The 23063-nt window shown below is 51.2% G+C and overlaps 2 protein-coding genes and 1 long non-coding RNA gene across 6 annotated transcripts; 2 read left to right on the top strand and 1 right to left on the bottom strand.

Annotated features, from left to right (window-relative positions):
* Positions 1-10: 10 nt before the first annotated feature.
* On the top strand, positions 11-4493 carry LOC136020320 (oxidative stress-responsive serine-rich protein 1-like). 3 transcript variants are annotated; one of them, XM_065691323.1, is made up of 4 exons: positions 11-78; positions 441-561; positions 2118-2225; positions 2900-4493. In XM_065691323.1, exons 2-4 carry the CDS (start codon positions 485-487, stop codon positions 3582-3584), a joined length of 870 nt encoding a protein of 289 aa, XP_065547395.1. In that variant the 5' UTR covers positions 11-78; positions 441-484; the 3' UTR covers positions 3585-4493. The 3 variants fall into 3 exon arrangements, with proteins under 3 accessions (XP_065547395.1, XP_065547394.1, XP_065547396.1); XM_065691322.1 differs by having other exon boundaries at positions 24-137; XM_065691324.1 differs by lacking the exon at positions 2118-2225 and having other exon boundaries at positions 24-137.
* LOC136020323 (uncharacterized) lies at positions 592-3096 on the bottom strand. The gene is made up of 3 exons (XR_010615286.1): positions 2883-3096; positions 2659-2760; positions 592-1654 (listed from the first exon to the last, which is right to left on the bottom strand). It is a non-coding gene; the product is annotated as an uncharacterized LOC136020323 (long non-coding RNA).
* Positions 4494-8880: 4387 nt separating the features above from the next.
* GDAP1L1 (ganglioside induced differentiation associated protein 1 like 1) lies at positions 8881-21849 on the top strand. Of its 2 annotated transcripts, none has more exons than XM_065691345.1 (6): positions 8881-9284; positions 12085-12277; positions 15319-15492; positions 17424-17521; positions 17648-17762; positions 20478-21849. In XM_065691345.1, the coding sequence occupies exons 1-6, from the start codon at positions 9105-9107 to the stop codon at positions 20819-20821; spliced, it is 1104 nt and encodes a 367-aa protein (XP_065547417.1). In that variant the 5' UTR covers positions 8881-9104; the 3' UTR covers positions 20822-21849. The 2 variants fall into 2 exon arrangements, with proteins under 2 accessions (XP_065547417.1, XP_065547418.1); XM_065691346.1 differs by lacking the exon at positions 8881-9284 and adding an exon at positions 11925-12002.
* The last annotated feature ends 1214 nt before the right edge of the window (positions 21850-23063 follow it).

Genomic DNA, 23063 nt, shown 5'->3' with positions numbered 1-23063 from the left:
GCGGGGGGGGGGGGGGGGAGTGACCTCACTTCCTGTTGTGCTCCGCGCCCCACGTCCCACCCCGAGCGTGAGGCGGCGGTGAGTGGCGGCGGGGGGCCCCGGTGCCCCGGGCCTGATGAGAGTGGCCGCATGGCGGGGTGAGCGGCGGCGGGGCCCGGATGGGGAGCGGGAGGCTGCGGGGCCAGCGGGGGCTTCGGGACAGTCCGGTAGGCAGCGCCCTGCGGGGCTGCGGCGGCAGCGTGGGCCTGTGTCGGGTGTGGCGCCGGCCCCTTGTTCGGTGCGGCTGTGGCGGGGACGGGCTGGGTTCTGAGGAGCGCGGAGCTGGAGGTCGCGGGGGGACGTCCCGGGCTGGTCGGAGGTTGCGTCCACCCGCGTCACTTCGGTGCTGCACAGACCGTGCGTGTCCGGACCTCGCCATCCATCCCCGGTTCCTGTTTCAGTGTGCTCTGTATGGCACGGCTGGCTGCACGCTGAGAGCTCGTCCATGGACTTGGAAGCTAAAGATGAAGAGGAAGAGAGTCTGCAAACGGCCTTCAAAAAGCTGAGAGTGGATGCAGCAGGGTGAGTGACAGCACCGTGTCATGTGTCAGTGTCTTTTGTATTTGGCTTATTTGCATCTCAAAACAAATATCATTTGACAGAAGGTTCCGTACTCTGCAAGAGGAGACAACTGCATCGCTTCTGATGGAACGCCGTCATTGCAACTAATAGGCAAAGCAGTACTTTATTACTGGCTAATTTTAGCATGATAGCCAACTGAAGTTACACAGTGACTGCATAAAATGACTTCCCCAAAGCAGCAAACCCACTCTTAACTGTTGTGGTAGCCATAGTGATATTAAAGTTGTTTGGCTGCTGGTATCTTCAGCTGCTATAGTGGGTGAAGATCTGTTTGGAAAGTGTCCACAGGACACACCAGCACTTCACGTTCTGCTGGGCAGCTCAGTACCACTGGAAATCATCAGGCTAAATATGAGCACTGATAGGGATTTTGTAGAGTGAAACATCTGCAGACTTTGTTATACTAAAAACTTATTTTATGACACACCAGGTATACTGATAGTATGGAGTAAAAGAATGTCTTTTAAAAGTAGGAGTTAATAAAATTATGCAGTCTAACATTTTGTGAGGCAGTTCACTAGAAGTCTTTTGGGAATTCACAAAGAGAAACCTTTGTATCAATAATTAATGTTACCTTGTGAATTCATCTCCATGGCCATCAGTACTGCGAACTCATTACTTCCTCTGCATGTTAAAATATATTTTGCTTTGCTACTTATTTCCTCTACTTCAGGAGGTCTTCTGTTAAATGTCGTAAAAAAAATAGCTGTGCTCTAACAAGGAACTACTTATTAAGCATATCACTTTTGACATACTCGCAGTGACAGACTGTATGGAATTCTGGTTGATTCCTAATGACATCTTCTTAAGCATAAGAAGATCTTGTTTTGCAGGCATGTGTTTTGGCCAGCTCAAGTCTTGCAACTAATCCGTTAAGATCAACTTTGGGCAGAGTACTTGGGCTCTTCTGCTAGAATTTCAGCCTCATTTCGTATGGTTTCCCATCCCGTGTTCCAAATCACACATACAACATCATAATGCAGATTCACATGCTGAGGCATTTATGTTGTCTGATCCTCCTGTGCATGTTTATCTGGGAAATAAAATGAGAAATAAACTTGTAATCTGTCTGTTGTACCTCATCCATTTCTCCACTGACTCCTCCTCAGGCTGCTGCTATGGGTTCCCAACTTTGCATTTTAGATAAGTAGGAATCTATCTTTAACAACTATTGTCTGACAAGAACATTTGGAACCTGAGTTTACATTCCTTTAATGTATCATTTTGGTACAAATAGGGCATGACATCAGCCTCCGGGTGTTTTGGCCTGCTGTCATTTTATCTCACCTATCTTTAGACACTTCACTGAGGTCAGTATAGTAAGAGTGGTTAGATAAATCTGTAATATCCTGTTTCTAACCACTCAGTATAGGGGAAGCTAAGGCTCCAAACTTCGAACATCTTAGTGAAGTGTCTGAAGTGAATAGGCTGAATTTAGACCTCCAAAGCATCATGTTCAGGCATTACTATAAAGTGGCATTCCCCTTTCTACTCAGATGTATTGCGGCTCTGTCTGTTGGTGACGGGACGATGCTGAGAACAGCAAGAGCAGCTGTGGATGGAGCCAAGCAACAGACTGTCTGCTCAAAGGAAGTGTGGCACGGGTAAAATACCATTCACTGTGCCGTGCTCGTGGTTCTGGTTTGAGACATTTAACAGTTGAATACTGTTTCCAGTGCATGTTGTTAATTAGTTGCATCAACATATCTCTTCTCTCCTTTATTACAAAACTTTACCATAACTGTTTAATATGGTGTTTTTTAAAATTATTTCAACAAAGACTTTAAAACCAATATTACCTCTTAGGGTACTTAAAACTTTCTTGTCCACTGATTTCCTCAGAAGCCCTTTTGTTCAAGTCTTACACCTTTGCAACACCCTCTCACCTTTTTCTTGGGTTATTTTATTTCTGTATTGAAGTACCTGGATATTCAGGATTCTGCCAGCAGCTCCATCAGATATCCAGGTTCTGCACTACAGTTTGGTTGGGATGACAGAGTATCACTTGGTTAGCAGAGAAGATTTTGGGGGCAGTACCTTTCAATAAGGGCTCTTTGTGTCTTCTTTGGAGGAGCCCAGATTTCTTCAGCCTTCTCCACTGTTCCTGTCAGAGATTGGGTGACCAGTCACCTGAGTTTTCTAAGCAGAAAAGAAAAGGAAAAAAGAACCCAACATATTCTAAAATATTTTTAGCCACAGTTTAGAGCTTATTGAGCTACGGTGTAGAGTCTGGAGTTACCAACTTTATCTGTTGTTATCACCTGTTATCACCCTGCAGGTGTGTGAGAAAGCCTTCCAGAGGATCAGCCAGAGTCCCACGTCGCAGGCGCTCCAATTCTCCTGTCCTACATCCTCCCAAGTTCACTTATTGCAATATGAAAGCCAACAACCAGCTGAAACACAAAACCCAGGCAGATATGTCAAAGGGTGGCATCAGCTCAGACATTTTTGTCCCAGCAGAACACGGTACGAAGGACAGGCATGATTCTCACTTTGACGCCAGTGATGACAAAACTGAACCTTTGGAAGCTTTCACTGCTGAAGAGCCTTTGGAGAAGTCAAGAGAGAATTGTCCTGCTCTCTCCTCATCCTTTGAGACTAGTTTGCATTCTAGCCAGACCTCAGATTTCCAGTCCTTATCCATGCTTAGCAATGGCAGGCAGTGCCCCTGTACGGACAAGAAATGTCAGTGCCAACAGTGGCGAACCATGGAAGTATACTCCTTCTCTGGCTTACGGAGTGTCCTGTCGGAGTGCGAGAAGGCAGTCCTAGGAGTCCACACCCAGTCTCTTCAGAATAGATCTGCTTGTGGGACAGCCTCATCAAGTTCTCCTAGGTCTTGTTCTGAGCAAGCTCGAGCCTTTGTGGATGACGTGACTATTGAAGATCTCTCGGGATACATGGAATACTACTTATATATTCCCAAGAAGATGTCTCATATGGCAGAAATGATGTATACTTGACTGAAAGCAATAGAGAATCCTGAGTCAGTCTGTGATAACGGTTGGGTTAAATGCCTTGTCAGTGCCATGTTTTCACTGTTGTGTGTTTTATCAGATATTCCTTTGCCTCATACAGTTTAGTTTTTTAATAAAATGAAAAATGGAATATAGTTTCTGAGCTTAGTTCTAAAAAGAATGCACTAAAGTCTGAATACATTAACAAAAGCACTGTAGGTCAAATGACTCCCCTCAGTTTTGGGTTTGTGCTGTGGCTATTCAAGCTCTGTAGTGCTGTTTTCACTATCGTTTTGCGGGGGAAAAAGGCCTTTTTTTTTTTTTTTTTTTTACCTGAAATTTTGCGGTGTTTAGAAGGTTCATTTTAATGTGTTTTTAATGTGTCCCAGTACTAAAGAGTAATGATTCATAGCTACATCCCTATCCTCATCCTCCTCTAGGGAGAAGAGTGAGCAGGCATTCAGTATTTTGGATAGGATGAATCTCCTTTCCTCAGACACTACCTGGCTTGTTTTTAGTTGGGTCCTATTGTGAATTCCTCCTCCCAAACGTGTTGGGAGGTCCATAATGTGCAAGTGTGCGCTTGGACCCTTGCATAAGTTAACTAGCTCTCCCTTAAGCAGTTCTATTTTTCTGCAGATAAGCAAAGCTCTTAGAAGCAAGAGTATATTTTGTTATTTGTGCTTTACAGATGGAATAATTTAGGGGGGAGTGAAGCAGGCTAACAGTTTTTTTTGGGCCATGCCTCAGAGGTGGAGATTGTGGGATCATCTATAGAGGTTGCTTCTGAGGATGTTTGATACACAAAGCAGTGTGGAGAGGTAATAAAGAAGTGTGTATCATACAGGCTTTGTGATGTAGAGCTATAACATTCCTTCTGGTTGAAAATACTGAAATAAAATATTTTGTTGCTGAGACTTGTGTTAATAAGTGTTTGTCAAACCCCAGCAAATTAAAGACTGAATAATTTGACTTACACTCATCTCCCCTCAAGACCTCTTCTTTAAAGAAAAACCCACCCTAAAGTGTACTTTTGGTGCCAGCTGTGCACACGTGATAAACAACTGTGTTTGAATACTGCAGTTTTTACTTACATGCTTAAAACAGTAGTCAGCAAGCCAAGGAGTCACAAGCAGTTGTACGAAAATAGATTTGAGCAGATATAGACAGTTGGCCTCATGTCCTGTGCTAGGGAAGTCTCATACATTCTGGTTGATAATTGCTGTCTGTAGGTTTTACCCGTCATCCCTCAATTTACACTACAAATCCAGGAAGCTCAGATTTTAAAAGTTCAAATAGATCTAAGTAAGATAATATAAGAATACATCTAAAGCTATTGTTTTGTTTCCAAGTGTCGTGCAGTTACTGAGCATGCAATATTTGCTCAGTCTCAAATTAAACTGATTTCTAAATGTTCTTGCATGAGTATTTCACTGTCTCCTTCACCTGCCTCTTCCAGCACTGCTCTGCGCACCCACACACACACAGAGTTCTGGTTTTCTTTGCTTTCCCTTCTTTCTGCCTACAGAAATTCTGGTATAATACATACTTTCTTTCTCAATGTAAATATTTAGTACTTGTTATCTTTACTGCTGCTGCTTTTCAGAGGCTGTTTCTGCTTCGGCAGTGCCCTTCTGCTTGTGTTTCTGTTTTGGTTTTTGTGCCCATTTAAAATCGTTTGAAGGTATTGTTGCTAGATGCAGTCTTTCTCCCTTTTAGACTAAGGATTACCCTGGTGAGCCCTTACGTGGAATATGTACTTTTGAAGCTGATCTTTAACATGCACAAATGCAGGTAGTGATATGCAGTGCTGGATGTCCCCACTCCCCCCTGCAGCCAGAGTTCTGCCAAGGGGCACTGCCAGGCTCTTCCCCAGCAGTGGCTCAGCATTGCCTCAGTGCTGCTTCTCTCTAGTAAATTATGCCCAACCCCCTGGAAGCACCTAAACCTTCAAGCTGCTATTACACAGAACTAGTAGCGATCGACACTGCTGGAAAGAAAGGCACAAGGCTGGACAATGTGTAGCAGACCTGCTTGTCCAGGGAGAGTGGGGGAACTGGGGGAGGTTAGACTAGTCCAAGATAGGTAGACCTTGAAATTTAGGGCTGAGAAGTAAATTCAGGTTGCTGGAATGCTGGATGGGAGGGCATATTTCCATAGGGTCCTGTGCAGAACAGTAGGAACTAGTAGTGAGGGGGGAAGGAAAGGGGGGGAAAAGAGACAACACCACAGTGGGTTTGTATTCAGCCTGAATTACCATTTGTGCTAGTGTATAAGCAGCTCTAGAGCTGCCTGCAGCACAGGAAAGGCAGATACTTTGGGTTCGTGACTGCAAGTATCAGGCTTGCAGCAAACGTACTGGAATATTGCTGCTGATGTTCACATTGCTCAAACCACCTCTTTGGGGTGAAATGATGAGCTCTAAGCAAGGCCCAAGCCCAAACATACTGTTTCCTTCAAAGCCTTCGACTCCTCTGAGAACCCAGTGACTGCTGCCTGCCTGAAACCTCAAGCCTTACTAGCAAACAGATGGCATCTTCTCTGAGAGTGCTGGCACAGCACAATTAGCTTGATTGATGAGCACCAGCGCTTGGCCTTGGAGCTGGTCTGGTACAAGCAGTGCTGAGCACAGCTCCACCAGCGCCACTGCCTCCAGCCTGCTGCTGGACCGCCCCAGCCAGCCTGGGGTATGTTGTCTGTACTCGGATGCTCTAGGATGTCCCCAGTCAATACACACAAGGATACTAAAGTATTCTGAGAAAGCACTGCTGGGCTTACAGCACTCCCAGGACTTCCCTCTCTACCTCCTATCTCAGGTAATTCAGGCTGTTTTGTTTTCCTTTGCAGTGCCTCCCCCAGCACTTTACAAGCCTACTTGTCTAGTTTCAGGACTAGTTCAACCAAAGTGAGATGCAGAAGCATATCCTAGAGCAATGAAGTTTATTTCTCACCTCAGGGAAGCCAAACTGAGTCCCAGCCAAGCTTTACATTGGCAGATGTTCAATCAGGCCACCGAGAAAAAAAGAATTATAAATCAGTGGAGCTGATTCTGCACCCTGAGTTCCACCTTCTCCTAAACCAGGGAAGGTGCTTCTGTGCCTGCAAAGCCCTGTGACTGACTCCAGCCACCTGCTCTCTCCTCTCTGTAACATTTACATCAGCTCCAAGATGAGACACCCGAGATTGTGCATTTCTGCACCACCAGCACTCACAATCCTGCCCCAATGGCGCCTTCTGGCAATGCCACTGGGTCCAACCACACAGCATCCCATGGGGCAGCCCAGCACCGGCCCCTTCCGCAGGCAAGAAGGCTGTGGACGAAAGCTGGGGTGGATCTCAAGGTCACACAAGGTCAGAACACTCCCTAACAGGGCTGGCGCCCATCCTGCCCCTCAAGCCTTGCTCAGGTTAACAGGCCCAAACACAGCTAAATAAAATAAGCACATCCAGTGGCACCGTGTACCTGCGGGACCCAGAGGGATGAAGCGACTTTGACATTTTTATTCCCAACAGCACAGCATCAATTCATCACAAAACATGCCACTAGATGGGGCTTTCTGGACAGCGATTCGCAGGAGAGAACCACTTCAGCTTGGTCAAGCTGCTACTTTTCTAAACCCAGAGGTGTCCCATTCCAGTGAAAGGAGTCCATAAAGATGCTTCTTGGGCTGCAAGGGCTCTCCTGCATGAAGCAGGCGGGAGGGGAGGCTGCAGAGCAGAGGGCAGGATGGTTGGTGCTGCACAATGGGGCCAGTTTTTTAAGGCTCAGTTTTCTCTGAGTTTGCAGCCCCTAAGCAGAGGTCAAGCAGGGACCTTTCCCTATGGGTGTCCCCAAGGCCAGCGCAGGGTCTCCAGCAGCACTTGTGATGCTCTGGGATGGGGAGGGAGGGTGGCTATGAGGGGCTGCTGCCTACAGACGATGAGGCAGGGTAGGGCATAGCACCATCACCCTCCTGTACAGCCTTGGGAGCAGGACATCACAACACCAAAGGATTCATTTTTACATTCCAGTCCCCCCAGAATTCCTCCTTTCGCTATGTTCTTGCAACCAGCTTGGCCCTGATCTCTCCCAATGCTCCTGGATGAAGCATGCCTCAGTTTTTCCACTTGAACCAGCTTTCCCAAACCCTCCCATTTCCAGCCTCATCAGCTCCAGCACAGGTAGAGATCGAAGCAACACATGGAGGAACCACATTCATATCCAGAGCCCTCTCCTCCATCCATTCCAGAACATGCCCCAATAACTGGGCTGATTTTACCCACCAGCACTGGCAGCTAACCCCATGTGTAGGAAAACTATCTCCCGGCTGCCAGATTTCTGGCGATGGAGTGTGACAAAGCCAAGTGTCCCCAAGCACAGCCCCAGATATCCACGTTGCTGTGTCCAGCTGTCTGCACAGGTTTGCCTGCAGACCTCTGGGTGATGCTCATAGTGCCTGGAGACCAGCAGCTCCAGAAGCCCCAGTGCTCTCTGAGTAAACCCAGCTGGTTGGCAGTTGTGACAAAACTTGTAACTCTGGAAATGACCCCAGGCATGCCTGCCTTGGTGGAGAATGGCTGTCCAGCTTGGCCAGGCACCCCAGGGCTCCAATACACAGCAAGGGTTGTGTAGCTCTACCCCAGTACAAGCTACGTAACACCCATCAGGCAGAAATTCATCTGTGCTCTCCAAAATCACTGAATACCTTTAAAGAGCCATTGCTGCTGCTTTCCATGGAGGTTGCAAGGCAGGCAAGACATGTGCCAGACATTTTAAAGCCAGTACCCATCAATGAAGCTGTTTGTTACATATTACAGGATGGTTTGTGTTGGAAGGGACCTTAAAGCTCATCCAGCTCCAGCCTCCTGCTATGGGCAGGGACACCTTCCACTAGAGCAGGTTGCTCCAAGCCCCGTCCAACCTGGCCTTGAACACTGCTAGGGAGGAGGCAGCCACAGCTTCTTTGGACACCCTTTGCCCTTGCCATCCTCATAGTAAAGAACTGTTTCCTAATACATAATCTAAACCTCCCCTCTGTCAATTTAAAACCCGTACCCCTTGTCCTATCTCTGCATGCCCTTGGATGATGATGAATTACTGGTGCAGTTCAGAGGCTGCTTTATCCAAAATGACAGCCTCCCACAGATCTAATTCCCTGGTGTCCGTGTCTGCCATATCTAAACCAGCCCAAACAAAATCTTAATCTCTGCTTCAAAATACTCCTAAGGATCTGCAGGGCTTGGAGCTGCCCCGGATTGCCGAGCAGGCAGGCGGGCAGGCAGCAGGAGCCTCCGCCGCTGACTCGCCTATCCAAGCGATGCCCGCACGCTGCCGCGGGAGCCCCGCCAGGAGCGGGGACAGGCTGGGATTTCACGCACAGCACTGCTGCCATCACCATCCTCCTCCTCTGTGAGCCCGGACCCACCGCTGCCCGCCCCAGCCGGGGAGATGGAGCTGCCCCGGGAGTGATGCTGCTGGCGGGAGCCCATGTGATGCTGGGCTAGCGGCGCTCGCTCCCCGTCCCTCTCCCCAGCTCGCAGGCTGTCATGGCGACTCCCAATAATGTTACTCCCACCAACTGCAGCTGGTGGCCCATCTCGGCGCTGGAGAACGACGCGGGGAAATCCACGGAAGGGGAGGAAAACCAGGACCCGACGGACCCCGCTCTCAAATCCCAGGACAGGCTGGTTTTGTACCACTGGACCCAGTCCTTCAGCTCGCAAAAGGTAAGAATAACCATCACTCGGGCCCGGGTTCCCGGGGAAGAATCATCTCCCGTCCCCAGGACATCCCCTCGCTTCGGGAGGATGGATGCAGTACCAGGGAGAGCAAGGGGGTAATCCCCAAGGCTGGCCTGGGCAGCAGCGTGTGACCGAGAGCTCTTTTGTACCTGTGGTTCTGCGCTTAAACAGCATCTGCCTGGGGAGGGATGGGATGGGGGGGGCTCAGCCAAATCCTGCTTTTGCTTTGGGATCGCGGCTTGCGCCGGGAGCCGCCTCGGCTTTGTACTCGCTTGCAGCCCTGCTCTGGCGTGGCCAGGAGCATAGACAAAGGCTGAGCCGGGCCTGGGACCACCCTGCTCCCACCTCCTGCCGCTGGGAGAGGCAGCCCCTAAGCCAGGCACCTTCCAGGGAGCAGATCCTGGCACGCAGCAGTGATTTACCCCTGTCATTGCAGCAATGCCCTGGGAATTCCTGGCGCACCCCAGTGAAGAATCACATTTTCCGGGCAATAGTAAATGCTCATTTTGCAGCACAGCAGCTGTGTAGCAAACCCTGCCTTCTCCTCCCAGCCCCAAACCCCCATCGTTCCCATGCCGTTAAGATTATATGGGGAATGGGCTATTTGGAGGGGTGGGAGAACACAAAGTTCCCCGATGTAAGGCCCCCCTCAAGCCCTACAGCCCTGTGGGGAGGCCGGGGCAGAGGTGCCCCTACTTACAGGCACAGATTCCTGCTTGCAGGCACAAAGAACGGGGAGGACGCCCAATGCAGCAGGGTGGCTGCACATGGTCGGCTTCGTGGCTGCCAGCACTGGGTGACTAATGGGCTTCTGATCCGCACCGGCGAGGGATGCTCCAGCCCGGTTCCCTGCCTCAAGCTGGGCTTGCTGCTATTCTGTGTCTTGCTCTTTTGGCTGCCGGCAGCAGGGAGGCAGCAGATAAAGCGCTTATTGTGGGGGGTTTCCTACAACCAGCCTCCCTTCTGTGGGAATGGGGCTCAGCACAACTGGACCCACAGCACCTGCTGCTACGGCAGCTTCAGCACCGCTCCAGGCTTTGCTTTTCAGGTCACTTGCAAATAAAGAGCTTTTGCTGGGAGGTGGATGAGCACAAGCTGCTGGGATGAGCAGTGCAGGGTGGGAGATGCACAGGACCCCAGAGTTCTGCTCAGGACAGGCCGCAGGGGAAGCTTTTCCTGCTCTCCCCCATGAGCTGCTCAGAGCCACCCTCAGGGGCACTGGGCTGTTTGTAGGATGGATCCTGAGCTCCCTATCAGGATCTGGCCTTGCCTGCAAAGGGATTTATTGAGTTTTATGTCCGGCGTTGGCTTTTTACACAAGATGCCCTATTACAGCCATGGCAGCGCTGTTGGGGTACAGGCAGATTCCATCACCCCTGGCTGGGAGCCCTCATCATGGGAGCACTGGCAGGGGCTCCCTTTGCTCACAGACACCAGGGTTACACCGGGAGCACTGCCTCATGCCAGGCCTTCAGTCTCAGCTCTTGATAGCAGAACAGGGAAACACACAGGGAGCTTGGGGCTGGATGTCCCAGCTGGTCCTGGCTGGGGTTTATCCTTCAGCTGGGGGGAAAAGGCTGAGAGCAAGTTGCAGCTGAGGGACCCAGGCTTTTACTTGTTTGACTTGAAAATTAAAGGTTAATTTGCCAGTCCTGTAAATACTTAATGACTTAATTCCCCAGGAGCTCTGAAGTACTCATAGAAATGCTTATATTTGCTAAGTTGTATTTTTAGCTGCTGCTAGTTGGAGGAAAACAAGCGCTTTTCCCCTCATTCAGTGGTTCTGTAAATCATGGCTGTCTCACATCCCCCAAGCAGTGTTTTTTTTGAGTGCTTGACATACTTAGTTCATAACAGTCAGTTTTTTATAACCCAGAAGCCTAAAATGCCATCCCTTAGTGCTTATTCAACACCATCTCAAGCACAGAGCAAATCAGGATCAGCCCTAAGGGCTGGGCATAGGTGATGGGGATGGGGACAATGGCCCACAACCAGCTCCACTCCTTCCCCTCCACGCTGCTGGACTCAGCTTTCCTACTGTGAGGTAGATGGGGGCATCCCAGCAGTGCTGCTTGCTGGGCTGGGGCTGGACTGGGCCACAGCAGGGGAAGGCAGCAGGTTTGGTAGAAGAGGTGCAAAGATGATGGGTGATACCCTTGGGCCAGCAGCAGTGTGGAGGAGGAAGGATGCTGCATAAGATCACAGGGGCTCCTTAAAACCCTCCACAAAACAGATCCTTCTCCCTGCTCAAAACATGCCAGAGCCTGTCCCCAAGAGCAGAACATACCTGAGTTAGCATCCAGGCCTCCTTCAGTCAGGCTGTACAACTCACTGCATGAAAGTAAAAAGCACAACATTACCACAACCCCTACTTCCTCCATGGGTGTGTGCTGATTATATTGAGACCCACAGCAACATCACTGATTCCACCCAGCTGAGGCCCTGCCACTTTCCTCCTCCCATTGCCAAGGTTTGGGCTTTCCATCCCTTCCTCTTGTCGCAGTAGCCATCAGTGACCAGGAAGAGGATGGTCCATTATCTCACAAATCAAGAATGGGTTTGGGTCTCCCCTGTTTGCTGAGAACACAAATCCTTGCTCAACTGCCTGGATTTTGCTTGGTTTCTGGCAGGATGGGCCTGTGTCCTGGCACATCACTGTGCTGAAGCTGTAGTGGAGGACCAGGGAGATGCAATGCGGTGATGGTGGGGTTGGTTTGCTCTGAGGGCTCTGGGGATCAGCTCAATGTGTGGGGCTGAGCCCTTTCTCCCTTGCCTCTTGCCCCAGGTGCGGTTGGTTATTGCAGAGAAGGGGCTGCCCTGTGAGGAGCGGGACGTCAGCATGCCCCTGATGGAGCACAAGGAGCCCTGGTTCATGCGGCTCAACCTGGGGGAGGAGGTGCCCGTCATCATCCACAGGGACAACATCATCAGCGATTACAACCAGATCATCGACTACATGGAGAAGAACTTCACGGGAGGTAAGGAGGGGTGGGCTGCATCTCAGGGGAAACTTGGGTCTAATCCAGATGCTGTTTGTCAAATACATCCACTTTTTCCTTTAAAGTCTCACCTTTAACCCCAGAAGAGCAGGAAGCCACCCTCCTTCCCCAAACTGCTGTTTTCCCATGAAAATGAAGGATTTCCTTCAGAAATCCCCAAACATCCCTTGTTTGGGCTGAATGGGTCAGGGGAGGTGTAGTTGCATCCTCCCTTTTTCTGCTTTGGAGGCCACATTCCCAAACTGGACCATTTCTCCTTGTCGACATGGTGCATGGTGGCATTTCCCCAGAACCACAGGTGGGGCACAGAGAATAGGAATACTTCTGGGCTTGGCCACCCTTGTGCTTTGGCCTCAGGTGATGGTATAAAAGCCACCATGAATGGCTTTGCTGAGAGAAGATGGGTTTGAGCTGGGTGCTGCTGCCCTTCTCTCCTTTGTGGATGAGCCCTGTGCCCACCAGCCATGGGCAGGGGACTCTGGCAGCCCTGGTGCTGCTGTGCCTCAGACAAACCGCCTCTTTAGAATCAAAGTCAGCTGTGCTGGGGACCATGGGAGGATGATGTGACACAAGCCCAGAGGAAGGGCCAGCTGACAGAGTGGAGATCATATTCCCCCTGGAGCAGGGCTGCAGTCAGCGACTGGCTCAGTCCGGCACACAAGGATGCTGAGACAGTGCTTGAAGATGCTTGCTTCTCCCCAGCATCTCACATCCCTTCCCCTTCCTTTCCCCAAACCTGCTGGATGTCAGGCTGAGGAGGCCACAGAGCTGAGCAGGGAGCCTGGGCTGTGCCATCACAACGTTAACCCCAGCATTCATCCCCCTTGCAACAGAAACATCAAAACCATAACTCAAAATAGCTCCCGAAGCAAGGGCGCATTGCCAGCTCAGCTGCTGTCCTCTCCTGGCCCCGCTGCTGTGCTGGTGCTCAATGGAGGCACGAGCATCACTTGCTGGCACGGCAGTGGGGATGGAATTGGTTGGGAGCAGCCCATGCTGGTGATGGCTCCCAGGGAATGGCAGCCACTTTCCTGCCTGGCTGCAGCCCTTGGGATAAGGGGCAGTGTGGAGCATCAATCCATGGGCTTCACTTGGTCTGTGTGAAGGGCAGGTGGTCCAGCATATGTGACAACAGGCTGTCCCCAGCAGGAAGGGGACCGAGTGCTGCCGTTGCTGGGACACTCCTGCCATTGAGACTTGCCAGCCAGGGGCAAGTTCTGACCTTTTCACTGAGAAACAGAGAGGGGAAGCTCCAGGGAAGAGGGCTTGGAACACTCCCTGCTGTGTGCTCTGCTCCGAGCCATCTCCCACCAGCTGCCTTGGCAAAAGCAGGATCAGGATGCTGCAGCGTTGGTCTGAGGAGGAATCACCTACCCTGCAGAAACGTGCGGAGCTTGAAAATGCCTTTATAAGGAAGTGTATTCACTGAGTTATATTTTCCCCTGGGCTGGGAGCATGGTCTTTTCCAGCTGCTTACACACACGCTGAGATTCAGCTATCAGTAAAGAGTGGTGTGATGAACAATGCTTTTCTTTCTCCAGCAAAGCAGTGAATAGTGCCAATAAGCCACCTTTGAGCACGCTTCTCACTAGAGCTTTGCCCAGCAGTGCCAAGGAACAACTGATGAGGTAGCTGGTGGCAACACATCTCAGATCCTAGCTGAGGGGCTCCTCCAAGGGCTGCACCTCAAGCCCCATCCCACCTTTGCACAGCCCATTGCTTGCTGACTATATGCATCAGCAGCCCGTTTGTGCAGGTCTGCCACAGCATGCAAAGGCAGGGTGAGCACCATCCACTGAGAAACCTCCCTGGGACCTGCTGAAGGATGCGGGCCCATAGCCAGCACACCGCTATTTCATTGTGGTTGCTCCATCTGGCTGCTGCACTGGTCACTCACTGTGGATGTGCCGGTTTCCAGCCTCGGCTCCAGCCTGTCAGGCACTGGCCGGGAGCCCTGAGGAAGGAGCGCACAGGCTGTAGGTTGGTTGTTATTAGCTCATTCAGCCGGTTGCTTTTCTCAGATGGAAAATCCCCGCTTGGAGAGCTGGAGTCCAGGCAGGGAACAGAACTGTCATTTGAGGCCCTTAATTTAAGGGGCCGTGTTGGCCACATCAGCCAAAGTCCTTCTGCTGATGCACCTTAACTTGGTCTGAGACACGGGCACACAGTGAGCCCTGCACTGTGGACAGCGTGGGGGCAAACAGCTTTACTGAGTCCAGGTGGTAAATTTACTCACTCCCTATTAACTGCTACCTGCAAACGCCATAAACATTTATGATCCCATAAAAAAAAGGACCTGATATTCTTGGGGGAGACACGAGCAACATTTCACTCCTTGTGGTGTCATCTTCCCTGTATTTTGAGCTGAAAGTGTAATAAAAAGATCACGATGCAAACTGCCATCCATGGAAAATGAATTAAACCCAACAAGGTGAGGAAGAACAGAGCTGGCTGGGGTGAGGGATGCTCCTGCTGAATACAGAGGGAAGGTGTCCTGGGCTCCTGCGTTGGTCATCTACTCCCTGATTACCTGTTTTGAATGGGACTTTCAAGGAAGCCCAGGAGAATTAGGAACCTCATCACCACTGGTGTAATGAACTCAGGAGACCCCTAACTCAGGCCCCCATGTTTTAGCTCTTTTCCTCAGATCAGGAAGGTTTTGTTCCCTGTCTAAGAGATGTGATACCGCAGCGTACAAGTTCAGGGGGTGCAGAGATGAAGGGCTTGCTACACTGAGCTCCTGAGGACACAAGGGCTGGGTAACAACATGCATGCACCTCCCTGAGGTCCTGCAGGTTTCCCATCTCTGGAGATGGGCTGGATGTGCTTGGATGGGCAGTGAGAAGGGGGCAGAACATTGGGCGCAGTTTTGAGTTACTGAAGCACTGCAGCCGGCCCTGCTTGGATGTAGCTCCGCAGGTTTGCACCCCAGTGTCCAGCATGACAGCACAGGCTAATGAACCACTAATGAGTGTCTGAGGCCCCTGGTCCCGCTAACAGCTTTCCCTTTGCCCCAGCAGAAAATGTCACGCAGCTGATCCCGGAGCCGGGCAGCCTCCTGCACTCGCGGGTGCTGCAGTACCGGGAGCTGCTGGACTCGCTCCCCATGGATGCCTACACACACGGCTGCATCCTGCACCCCGAGCTCACCACCGACTCCATGATCCCAAAGTACGCCACCACTGAGATCCGCAGTAAGTCGTCTCTCCAGCGGGGCTGCCCAGGGCTGCTGGCAGCGGGATGGCTCCTTCAGCCCAGGCAGCCACCCTGCTCATGCTCATCTCCCCTTCCCACCAATGCACACAGGAACAGAGCCAGGAAATGGCCAACCACAGCTAATTGAGGAGCTTCAGACACCCTGTAGAGGCTTCTTAACCCTGGGGGTGTCTGGCCTCCCATGGGCCATGCATACTTCTCACCCAGCTCTTTCTGGGGCACATGAATTTGTTCTTTCTCTTGCACATCCCCTCTCCCTCCAACAGCTCTAATGCCAAAGGTGGGAAGGTACAGCCTGATTGAGTTGCAGATAGTGGATGAATCGGCATAAGACTGTGTACCTGACCTTCAAGCGCTCATAAAACATTGAAGATGCTTAATATAACTCAATGGCAAGGATTGCTCCTGGAGAGAGTCCGTCACCAGAAAAGTGACCTTGTTAGGATGGCACCAGTGTGCCCCATGTCTCTTCCTCCAAGCTGTGCCCATAGCAAACACCCACTCCCCAACTGTCCTTTCATTCAGCTGCCTGGGTCCCTCTGGGGTGGGATGCACTCATGCACAAACAGGCTGTTTCTGAGGTGTATCTCACGGTCTGCCCTGCCTCTGCTGGCACCCTGCATCGGCAGCTTTCTCCATGTCACCAAGCATCACCTCCTCCCCTAGACCTCAGGCAGATACAGAATGCAGAGACAATCCCCTCCTCAAAATGTGCTGCTGTGATGGCTTTAGACCCTGTCTGCCCCACATCACCTCAGAGCACTCTGATGGAATCCTTAAAAACATCTCTCCATCCAAGCCTCCTCGCTGGATGCATTTTTCCCAAGTCACTGCAATGGAGGGGCTGTGGGCAGATTCATGGGATGCCACAGTGCTGGTGGTGCCCTCCCTCTCCAGCACATTCCCTACACCCAGGCAATGGCTTGGCTTCCCCATTGCAGTGGACAAGGCAAAACTAAGTAGCTGTGCTCCCAAGGAAACCTGAGGGACAGGCTCTCAAGGGGAACAAGGGAATGAAACCAGGGTGATATCCACATTTCCCTCCAAGTTACAGCCCCAGGAAACTGGCTGGGAGCCTTAGTAAGCGTGAGCATCAGCAGAGCCAAGCCCTTGTTGGAGGGAACAAGGAGGAAGAGACAGATGGGCCCTGGCAGGAAAGAGATTAGCCCAGCCCTGGGTAATTTGTGTTGTCCTTAATGTGTTACTCTACATCTCGTATTCTATTCTTCCATTGTCTCTGCTCCTTTCTGTCCGTTAGCTCCCTTGCACAAAGCCCTTTGCACCCTCCCTGTACCCTGCGAGGGAGGAGAGTGTGCATTCCTGTGCTTGCAATGAGCTTTACGCTACCACATTGCATTCCTGGACACCGAGTCGGGGTGGGACAGCTTCATTTGGGAGAGAGCATGCCCTCCATGCAGCTCCATGCCGTGCTGCTCTGCACGCACACCTACACGTGGGCAGCCAGCTCAAACGTCCCAAAGGATCAACCTGGGGAGGGAGCTTCAAGAACCAGGTTATGGGGGAGCTCAGGGATGTTCTTAAAACATTAAGAAACAAACAGAGATCCGCTAGCAGCTCTAATGTGATCCAGCAGAGGGAATGAAGAGCTGATCCTGCACCCTGAAACCTGCAGAGCTGGCACTCATCATGGCCAGGGAGGGGGAATCTGCCATAGCCCACAGCTAGCACTGTCCTGCTGGGAGTGGATGGGAGGGTGTGCGATGCCCCAATTGCCCACCCATATGGCAGCACCAAGCCATTAATTCAGCCCATTTTAGCTCTTGGGGGTGTTTTTCTTGGTGCCACAACACTATTTTGCATGCGGGATGAGGTGCTTTGCCACCAAACACAAGGTCTTTCCCACCCCTGCCAAACACAGCCCCCAGGCCTGCTGTCTGTCTCTCCCCAGGACATTTAGCTAATGCCAGCACGGAGCTGATGAAGCTGGACCACGAAGAGGAGCCACAGCTGTCAGAGCCCTACCTCTCCAAGCAGAAGAAGCTCATGGTAAGTGGGGCAAAGCCACGCAGGGTGGGGACCTGCCATAGGCACCTGGTGCCTCATGTCCCTGCACGTTCACAGGGACACATGCCCATCCATCCATCCCCCATCCTAACCCTGCTCTCCATCCAGGCCAAGATCCTGGAGCATGACAATGTGAATTACTTGAAGAAGATCCTTGGTGAACTGGGGATGGTGCTAGACCAGATCGAGGCAGAGCTGGAGAAGAGGAAACTGGAATATCAAGGTAAGTGCTGGAGTGCATTTACGGGGTGTTTTATCACACAAGGATGAGGTGCAACACCAGGAACTGATGAATGCCCTCCATGAAGCAACCACCAGTGGCACTGAGACTTCTGTTGGGCTCTCCAGCAAACCACTGCTGCTCCAGGGAGCCCTCACACCCCTTGCCACAGTGGACAGCAGGACCCTGTCCTCACACTGCTCCGTGGGAGCCCTGAAGTCATCACAGGGTGGTGGCAGGTCCCCCCCATCCCAGCAAGGGGCTGCCAGTGACTGATGCTCCTGCTGGTTTGGGGAGGAACAGGCTGGCCCTATTGCACTGAGGAGAGCACGCTTCTGGAAGCACAGGGCTGGGACCTGCAGCACATCCCAGTGGAGTGTGGGAAGGGAAACCCGACAGGGATTTGAGGGGCCTTGGAGGGGTGGGAGCCTTACAGGACCTGCGTCAAACACCAGCGGGTAGGAGAGAGCAGCACCAGCCATCCCTGACATCAAATACATGCTGCTGGGTGCCTGCTGAGAGCCGCCCTGGCAGACAGGGATGCATGGGCACAGCTGGGCATTGCTTGTCCCGCTGTGACCCCGGGATGATGCCATCACCCTCCTGCCCCTGCTGCTTGCAGGGCTCAAAACCCCAGCCTCAGCAGGGCCGGTTTCTGCCAGTGCCATGGAGCCAGGTCCGCAGCGGAGCCCAGAGGCAGTTAATCAGGGAATGGCCCCAGAGCTGCCCCTGGAGCTGCCCTCGGCTGCGGGAGCCGTGCGTCACACTTGGGAAGGCACCAAAGGTCCCACAGAGGTGCCAAGGTCAGGCCCTGTAAGGCACTGGGTTGGGGATTTGCCGAGAGCCCTGATGCAGTCACAGCAGCACCCTATGTTGCTCTAATTGCATTTAACAAACACCCTCATTAAGTAAGAGCCCAGAGAGCTCAGCAGAATTCAGCCTAATGAGGTGCCCTTGGAGGACATCCTGGGTGCCTGCAGCAGAGGAATGGCTGATGCTGCCACCAGCACCCAGGCACAAGACTGCCTTTGGTCCTTTGCATGCCCTCTGCTCAGAGCCCTCAGATTCCCCCCGCTGTGGCTGTGGCTAGGTCAGGATCTCAGCAGCAGGCACAAGCACCAGCCCTTTGGCAGCATCCCAGGAGCTGCAGTGCAGCAGCTCTCCTCCCACCCAGTGCGCAGCTATGCAGGCAGGGCAGGAGGGTGAGAGATGCTGCAGGAGCACAAGGCGACCCCCTCCCACAGGCACCCCACTGGGCTGGGACAGGCTGGTCTGAGCTGGGGCTGCTGTGGATACAAAGCAGGATGAGCTGCTTTTGCTCATGCTTCTGCCCTACCTTGGTGCTGGGAACGGGTGTGAGGGGCTGTGGTACCCACAGCCAGGTCCAGACCTCAGCAGGGGCTGCAAGCCCAGAGTCATGAGGGATAGGACCAGATCACAGCTGTCTCCCAAAGTCACCATCCTCACAATGTGCTTTACTCCTTCACCACAGCAGTGCCTGGGAGGGCGGCAGCCACCCCAGCCCTGCTACACTTACCTGGGAGCTGAAGCATCCTCAGGGTCCCCGCAGCACCCAGGAGGCTCTGGCTGCAGCACCCCTACAATTCACGAGTCACTGAAAACATTTATTGACTAATTAGGCAGAGGCAATCTGTGCACTTGGGCAGTGCCTCCAGCAGGATTAGGCAGGCTGCCAAGCGACACAAATGAGGGCTGCTAATTACTGCTAATTCCCCTGGCCTGGCCCTGCAGGCAGCCCTGCAGCACCAGTGCTTGCACAGGGGTGCAGTAAAGATGCCTCTCCTTTCCTGATAGAACAGTCACAGGACAGTGGGACGGCCCCACAATTAAGGCTTTGGTGCAAAGCCAGGGGCTGAGGCTGGATGGGGTCAGGTTTTGTGCCCCTTCTGCTGTTCTTCTTTACCTGCAGCTTCCTTCATCTTCATCCCAGCTCTGCTCCTTGGTATTGAAAGGTCATCAGAGAAGTGCTTAACACTATCCTGGCTTGAGCCCACTTCTTCCAGCCTAACAACAGCTTGGTTTATTTCTGGAGGCCTCTGGTGAGGTCATTTCCAGGATTGCCCCTTATCAGGGGCTGTCAACACTTTCAGCATTTGCCCTGTCCCATTTGCCCTGAGCCCTGCCTTCCCCCAAAACCTGGCTTCTGGCAGAGATGTGCTGCCAGTTTTGGTGTCCTGGAGCAGGAGAGGGGACAGAGGAGGCAGGACAGTGCACAAGGAGGGCAGCCAGGCTGGGCCAGCAAGTGGTTTTAATTCCCAAGGATTTCTCACATCCCTAAAATAGGGCAAGTTAACATGACACTCCTGAAACAGCTCCCAGTGCAGCCAAGGACAAACACTGCTGCTCTTCCTGAGCACTAACACAGCAGAAAGGGGCACTGCACCACATCTTCCTTCAAGGGGGAGCCAAGGGTCCTTTTCCATCTCCTGCTTCTCTTGACTTGGAAGGGACGCAGCAGAGCCATGCATCTTCACATGGGCTGCAAATTATCATGTTGTATTCCTATCTTTTGGACCCACATGGCGTACATAACATAGGTGGAGGTCTTGTCTCTTGGGATGTCGGAGAGCTGAGACAAAACACACCAGGTCTAATGCAAATGCTCCTGCCTTTGTGGATCTTCTGAGCAAGCCTTTAAGTGCCTACCCAAGGGTTTCATTTTACCCTACCTCCCTTACCCTTTGCTTCTCTCTCCAGGGCAGAAGTGTGAACTTTGGCTCTGCGGATGCGTCTTTACTTTGGCTGATGTCTTGTTAGGAGCCACCCTGCATCGCCTCAAGTTTCTGGGACTCTCTAAGAAATACTGGGAGGACGGCAGCAGACCTAACCTACAGTCCTTCTTCGACAGGATACAGAAACGCTTCGCCTTCAGGAAAGTTTTGGGAGATATACACACCACACTTCTCTCTGCAGTGGTACCCAATGCCTTCAGGCTGGTCAAGCGGAAACCTCCCTCCTTCTTTGGAGCCTCCTTCCTGATGGGATCTCTAGGGGGAATGGGATATTTTGCTTATTGGTACTTAAAGAAAAAGTACATCTAGTGCTGGCTGCTTGGTGTTTAGTTTGGTGTCTCTGTGCTGTGTCAAATTATGATGAAGCCTCAGTAACTGTAATGAAATTTGAAGCAAGGTAATGAATAATTATGTTGTTTAATGTAACATTCCATAGTCTAGAAGTAGAAACGTATACTGCAAGGAAATAAGACAACAACAACAACAAAACAATGCGTCAACTTGTAAATGCCTTTTTTAGGTTTAAGTATTCAACTCCAGCAGAGGCTCAGGGGCTCTCGGGCTCAGCCGTGTCCACCGGGAAGCGACGCCACCTCCAGCGCCAGCCGGCTCCAATGGGAGAGACGGGAATCCTGGGAAGTCCCCGACAGCCAACTTAATCAATGGGACTTGGAAACTCGGCCCTGTACGTTTGTGTTGCCAAATTGTTCCCTGGCCACATTTCACACACGCAGGTAGCGGGGACTCTATTGTAGAAGATGTTGTGTTGTGCTTGGAGGCGCCCCTGGGAGCAGGCGCAGTAGCTGGTCACAGTCCAGGTGGGTTTGTGTTCTTCAAGTGTCCATTTTCTTGATTCTTCTCATCAAAAGGAACGTTTTTTATTGAGCTGCTCTTAGAATGTACCCACTTTGTATGTCTGGGGTTTGTGCACTTTTTTTGAAGGAATTTAATGTCCGTCTTTAACTGCCGCACTTTTTTCCTGAGATAACTCATTTTGGCTCCATCCTGAATGTCGGCACACAAAGGAGATTGTTGTTTTAAGCCTTCTGGCTCCGTCTCTTGAGTTTTCCTTCACGGATTTGCAAAGCATCTTTCACCGACTGAGCCTATCTGGACTCTGAAAAAGTACCACCACTTTCAGAACTCCTCAGCGCTTTCCTGAAGGCGCTTTGGCTTTCTCTTCCATCGGGGGCTTTTTCCTGTCATTTCCTCGCTGTGTGTTTTCTTAGGGACACTTTGCACAGAACCACATCGATGACTTTCTTGTGCCTTTTGCATGCTGGAAAGAATAAAGGGCCTCACTGCTACTCATGCTTTGAAACCTGAGATCCTCAATAAACCATATGGGAGGAGTAACGGCTTCACATTCCTAAATGTGTTCAACATCCTTCTAGTCCTATCTCAAAGTATGCCCAAGGGCAGAGGGATGTTCGTGTGGTTTGTGCGTTGGTATAAACCTTGCATGGAAACAGTATGTATTCCTCTTCTGAGGCACTCATTCCTGTAAGCACTCAGCCTGCTAGGATCTCCTCTGGCTGGTTTGCCGAGTGCTCCGGTGATCCCTAGCTGCATCTCTAGGCTCGGAAGCATATGCCAAGTGCAGCTGAAGTAATATGAATTGCATTTGCCTCCAACTCGAGAATTATCTTTGTGTATTTGAAAGCAGCAGGATTTCCCAGGAGCTTCGGTTCTTGGTACAACCTTGGCAGCCATAGAACTGGGACTGTTGAGCAGGAATTACAGGGGATGAGCACATCGCAATTAGACAGTGCAGAATGCACAAGTTCATGCTGTGCTGGTCACAGCCGTGTAGGCTGGTCTGACGTGCTTCTGGGCTGCCACAGTCTGTGGAGCTGCAAAGGTGCTGTGGTATCCGTGTTACCCCTGCAGTGATTAGAGCTACACTTGAAATTGGTGCGTGAGAACCCAAATCCATCCCCTGCACACACAGACAAGGGACCTGCAGCTGAGGCTGCTGAGTGAAATATCAGAGACACGTTGTCCCAAATACAGATTTGCTTTGTGGTATCGGTGGCATTGGAAGAAATAAGTTATTTTGGTCCTTCGTGAAGAGGGTCCCTTGAGGTCATCCTATTTGGTGAAGCTGAAAGGTGTAACAACACACATGGTGACCCATAGTTCATCTGGTCCATTGGCCAATACTAAGTTATAAATTAAATTGGAATTATAAAGATACACTGACATGAAACCCTTACCTGGATTTCACTCTTTTACCTTTGTCCCTTGTCCTATATTCATATTCCCTGGTGATTTCCAAAAGCTGATGAAATGCACGTGCCTGGTGTAGAAAGAAATATTAATGGGGATACAAGGCCAGGAAACCCAGAAAGAACATGAGCAAATATTCACTCCATTCCCAGGATTTCAGCCCAAGAATGAGGCAGAAGGAGGCTGCTTACCAAGACTGCTGCTGGTTACTTTGCTTCTCCTTTGCTTTTTTAAACCAAAGAATAACTGCAAAATCATGGAGCAAATCGGAACTCTAAGCACTGGAGAAAGTAGGTGTCAGTTTGGTTTGGAGCACACTTAA

Source organism: Lathamus discolor, chromosome 11 (assembly GCF_037157495.1).
Source record: "Lathamus discolor isolate bLatDis1 chromosome 11, bLatDis1.hap1, whole genome shotgun sequence".
Lineage (NCBI taxonomy): Eukaryota > Metazoa > Chordata > Aves > Psittaciformes > Psittacidae > Lathamus > Lathamus discolor.
Note: the sequence above shows the minus strand (reverse complement) of the source record. Positions and strands in the feature narration are given on the sequence as shown.